Here is a 4831-nt window from a genome sequence, read left to right as displayed (position 1 = left end):
CGCCCCGCTCGGGCCCTCCCGCGGCCGCCAGACCGCGCCGCGCTTGCCTGGCGGGCAGCGGCACACGTAGCCTCGGAAGGTGTCCACGCAGGCGCTGAGGCGCCCCTCGGGCCCGTCCCGCCAGCACTGGTCGGTGCCGGCGGCGCATTCGTCCACATTGAGGCCGCCGGTCAGGCAGATGGGCGGCTCGCTGCGGCGCAGGCGGCGGCGGCGAATACCAGGCGGCGCGCATGCAGGGGGCGAGTGCTTTTGTCGCTGGCCTGACGGCAGCAAAGTCCTCCTCAAGGCACGGCGGCAGCCCTGCCCAGTCCTGCCCTCCGCGGATCCAGCTGAGCAGCTCCTGACCCCCAGCACACGCGCGCGCGTGCGCACACGGCACAGCAGCTACCGCCACCACGGCACCACCACATAATCGGGGCTGACCCCCAGCACACGCGCGCCCGTGCGCACACGGCACAGCAGCTACCGCCACCACGGCACCACCACATAATCGACCGGCCTCCATGCCCCCGCCCCCCCTTCCCGCAGCAGCCGCCTGCATGCTCCAGAGCAGCGCTGCCCACCTGCCCTCGGAGAAGCCGGCGCACAGCGCGCGCAGCACGGCGGGCGCCGCCAGCGAGCCGCGGTACTGGTCTGCGTTGATGACGACTGTGGGCAGCAGGATGACGCGCCCCCGCCCGCTGCGCGCCTCATCTGCCTGCGCCGCCACCTGTGCCTGCAGGATGGACAAGAAAGGAGGGAAAAGGGAAAGAAAGAGGTAGGAAAGAGGAGGGAAGGAAGTGGGCAAGACGGCTGGGTTGCACCCTCGCGCCACCTCCCTTGCTCGCCACGCTGCCCACTGCTGACCCCTGACCCGGCCCTGCCCCCTCCCCCAGCCCCCTCCCCTCAACCGTAATCAACCAGCCAGCCAACCTCCATGATGGGGTGTGGGCGGTCGGCGTCCGAGGGCCCCATGCAGGCGTTCACCGCCGTCACATCCACGCCCGCAGCCCGCATGACCTCCTCCGCGCACCCGGCATCAAAGCGCCCGGCAGCCATGGTGCAGGCGGCGGCGAAGCCTGCAGGCGGCGGCGCGCCGGGCATGGGCCACTCGCGTGAAACACATGTGCGTGGGGAGAGCCGCAACAATTGGATCGGCGGTGTGCTGCGCCTGCCGGTGCTGAGCCTGCCTGCTGGCCTTCAGCACACAACCATCACACACACCACAGGGCAGCGGCCGCCCTCCGATTCCCGACCCCTGACACCAGGAAGCTACCGGCAGCCTCCCTTCACGGCGCCGCACCCGCTGCATAGTCCCACCACCGCCACGCCTCGTGCTGGGTGTTGTTCAGGGCATCAAAGGCGCACAGGTGGCGCTTGTTCTGCTCTACTACCTGCACCGCCGGCGATTCAACAGGCAGCGGGTTGGGGCGCAGCGGCGGCAGCAGGAGCAGGAGGAGGAGGGCGGCTGCATCCAGCAGCAAAGAAGCAGCACCGCGTGGCGCTCCCCGCCCCGGCCGCAATCGCGGCTGCGGCATGCCAGGCTGAGGCGACGCCACGATTGAGTGCCTCGACTGAGCTGCTGCATCGGGCTGCTGCAGTTGGGCTGGTGCGACAGCCGCCCGCTGCCGCCCGCCTCACCTGGGCGCCGCTGTACTTCCTGGTGTACCGCTGCGGTACCGACGTCACCGCGCAGTACCTCCCGCCGTGGATGCAGCCGGCTTCGCACTCTGGAGCGCTGGGACCAAGCGGAGCAGGCGCGAGTCATGACGTGAGGGGTGAAGAGCGTGTGCTGCTCCTGCAGGAAGGAGGGCAGGCAGGAAACCCTACTAGGAAACCCTGAACAACAAAGAAGGGCAGCAGGGCTACACACACACATGGATGGGGGCGGGCTCCTGGCGTGCCCTGCCAAGCCTCCCGCCACCTGGCACTCCCCCCCCCCACACACAGCCCCCGCGTGCACTTGCTGGCGGCCGCCCGCTCCAGCACAGCTGCTGCCCACCCGCTCCAGCGCCTCTGCCGCGTCCTTGAAGGCGGGGAAGAAAGCGCGCATGGAGTCGCAGGCCTGGCCGCACCCGTCCTGGGCAGTGAACCACAGCTCCCACTCCACCCTGCAGCAGCCAAGCGGGCCGGTGAGGCGGCAGCGCGGTGGGCCGCTGTGGCATAGCTGGCAAGTGGGCCGGTGGGGCGGCAGGCCGGTGTGCCAGGCTGCCAGCAGGCTGGCAGCAGGCCAGTGGGCTGGCGGGCGAGCGCGCTGGCAGGGCAGGGCATAGCGCCGGGGCGCCGCAGGCGGGGCGGGCGGGGCCAGTGCGCTCCGCCAGGCGGGTAGGGAGGCCAGCAGGCACCCTGCGGGTGGCCGCCCGCTCTCGCCTGCCCCCCCCAGGCCAGATGCCCGCCTGCCTGCCTCGGGCCCTGACTCCAGCCCTTCCGGCCCGCCAGCCGGAGCCCCCTCCTGGCGGCTGCCCCGGCCTGGCGGCTGCCTGGCGCAGCGGAGGTGTGTGGAGGCGCTGATCCGCACCTGGCGTCGGGGTGTGCGATGCTGTCGCTCCAGTCCAGCTCCACCTCCACCTCCGCCTGGCTCCCCCCCGCCTGCAGCACAGACTTGATGCGCTCGCCGGCGGCCTGCGCAGCAGCAGTGGGCAGCGGGGGTGGTGGGTGGGTGGGTGGGTGGGTGAGCGGGGGCGAGGCGGGGGCGAGGCGGGGGCATGTCGAGGCGCGCAGCGCGGCGCAGATGGTCTGGCCGGGGCTCGGCCGGGGCGACACAGGACAGCCTGCCGGCCCGCCCAGCTGGCAAGACGGTTTGCTCGGTGCTGAGCTGGCGGCGCGCCTTGGTGACCAGTACCACCGGGATCGTTATCTCCGGTACCAGCGCCGCCACCTCGGGACGGTCCTCGGGCACAGCCATGGTCAGCAGCGGCTCCTGCAAGAGGGCCAGGCAGGCGGGCAGGCAGGCAGGCAGCAGGGCGGCGGTGCCTGGACGGGCGGGCACGTGGCGTGCTCGCGAGTTGGGGAGAGGGCCCCGCTCCCACTCGGCTGCCAGCCAGGCTCCCAGCCAGGCTGCCAGCCAGGCTGCCAGCCCTGCAGCGCCGGCGCTCCCGCCCGTGGTGCAGGGTCTGGTGGGGTGGTCCGCATGCGGCCCCCACCTCGGCGTGTGGCCTGCCAGCCTCCCGCCCCAAGCAGCGCCTGCTGCCTGCCAGAACCCGGGCAGCACCCCACACCCCGCCGCTGCCTTCCACCCGGCAGCGCGCTTTCCACCCGCCAAGCACTTTCCACCCGCCAGCGCGCTTCCCACCCGCCAGCGCTTTCCACCTGGCCCCCCACACCTCTGTGTGGTCTGTCACGATCAGCGCCTTGGCACCCGCCCGCTGAGCGTAGCTAGCCTTCTCCACAAAGAAGCAGTCTGCGGCAGGAGGGAGGGGTGGAAAGCACGTGAATGGAGCACACGGAGGCGAGGAGCGGGAGCGCGGCAGAGCCGCGGGAGCGACGCGGCAGGCTGCAGAAAGGGGCAGGGCAGGCTGGGCGCTCGCGGGCAGGGGCCCGCTGCTCCTCTCGCCGGCCGCGCGGGGCCGGCCCAGGTTTAAGTGTGTTTTATTATTGTCATTTTCAGCGCCGCCGCTCACCGCCGCGGTCCACTAGGAGCACAGTGGGCAGGTCGCCCGCGGGCAGCGGCGAGTCAAACTCGCGGCAGCCCAGGCCGTTGCTGCTGTTGTACAGCACGGTACCGCCCAGCGTGCCTCCGTACAGCGGGACGCCAAACTGCGGGAGGGAGGCAGGGGGATGCGCAGCTGGGTGGGCGTGCATGGCAGGGGACGGCGGGTGGGAGGCCACGTGAAGCTGCGGGCGCGTGCATGCCGAGCCGGGCCGAGCCAGGCGCTCACGTCGCCCACGGCGGTGTCGTATGCGCCCGCGATGTGCGCAGGGGCGCGGATGCGGAGGCTCCCCTTCTCCACCACAAACGAGGCGGCCCTGGCGGCCGCCGCCGTCGCGGCGCAGCACAGGGCCAGGGCGGCGGCCAGCGCCAGGCGAGGCGCGGCGCCAGCGGGGCTGGCGGCGCGGCGCATGGCGGCCGTGGGGCTCGGCCTCGTGCCCAGGCTGGGTGTTCGGGAGCAGGGCAGGGGGGCACGGTGAGCACGCAGGCCGTCCAAGGCTGCTGCTGGACGGTAGGGGCAGCCCTGCGAAAGCAATGAAGCTGAAAGGGGCAGAGGGGAGGTGCGGTAGAAGGTGGGTGAGCTGGCAGGGAAGAAAGCGCCTGCGTTGCTGAGCGCAGACCTGTACACCTCTTGGACTTGATAGCGAGGCGCTGGGCCCCAGATGCCTTGCTTCCCCTGTTGCCCTGTGCGTGAGCAGCTACTGGAACCAGCAGCTTGTGAAGTTTACGCGGGCATGAATGCAGGTGCATGAGCGGTGGCGGCTGGCAGCGCTGGATCCCAGGCTGCTGGAAGGGCGGCGGGCGCCCTGCCGCCATCTGCAGCCCTGCCGTCAAACTTAGCCATTTACATCCCAATGCCTGAAGGTGCAGCCTATTCAATCCGGTGGGTAACTAAGGGATGTGCCGAAGCATGCAAAGGGGAGGGGACCGGTGCGATAATGACGCCACGCATCACGAGTCAATGGTGCGCCACATTGGTGCAGGACCAGGTGTGCAGTGGCGGGTGAGATTCTGGGTGAAAAGGGGCACATGACCTCAGGAAGGGACTCCCCGCCTGCCCGGCCCGGGCAACATGGGCCAGGGCAGCTAGGGTGAGGCGAGTGTGCCACGTCAGGCGAGCGAGAGCAAGGAAAGCGGCGCTGGGGAGCAATCAAGACTGGGCCAAAGGTGTGCCCAACATGACAGCATTCGTGGCATGAAGAT

At 70.9% G+C, this 4831-nt stretch overlaps 1 protein-coding gene across 1 annotated transcript in view; it reads right to left on the bottom strand.

Annotated features, from left to right (window-relative positions):
- CHLNCDRAFT_144100 (hypothetical protein) overlaps positions 1-4040 on the bottom strand; it is a gene marked incomplete at both ends in the record, with an annotated part of 5549 nt that extends 1509 nt beyond the window's left edge. Inside the window, 11 exons of the mRNA XM_005848541.1 lie at positions 34-190; positions 564-715; positions 913-1058; positions 1283-1447; positions 1621-1777; positions 1982-2090; positions 2498-2601; positions 2777-2899; positions 3303-3379; positions 3600-3735; positions 3858-4040. Of these exons, the coding sequence (XP_005848603.1) occupies positions 34-190; positions 564-715; positions 913-1058; positions 1283-1447; positions 1621-1777; positions 1982-2090; positions 2498-2601; positions 2777-2899; positions 3303-3379; positions 3600-3735; positions 3858-4040 (1509 nt within the window). The remainder of the gene's footprint in view (positions 1-33; positions 191-563; positions 716-912; positions 1059-1282; positions 1448-1620; positions 1778-1981; positions 2091-2497; positions 2602-2776; positions 2900-3302; positions 3380-3599; positions 3736-3857) is intronic.
- Positions 4041-4831: the final 791 nt, after the last annotated feature.

The sequence above is a fragment of the Chlorella variabilis genome, assembly GCF_000147415.1.
Source record: "Chlorella variabilis unplaced genomic scaffold CHLNCscaffold_7, whole genome shotgun sequence".
NCBI classification, from domain to species: Eukaryota; Viridiplantae; Chlorophyta; class Trebouxiophyceae; order Chlorellales; family Chlorellaceae; genus Chlorella; species Chlorella variabilis.
The sequence above is the reverse complement of the archived record's forward strand: the minus strand, read 5'-3'. Positions and strand labels throughout refer to the sequence as shown.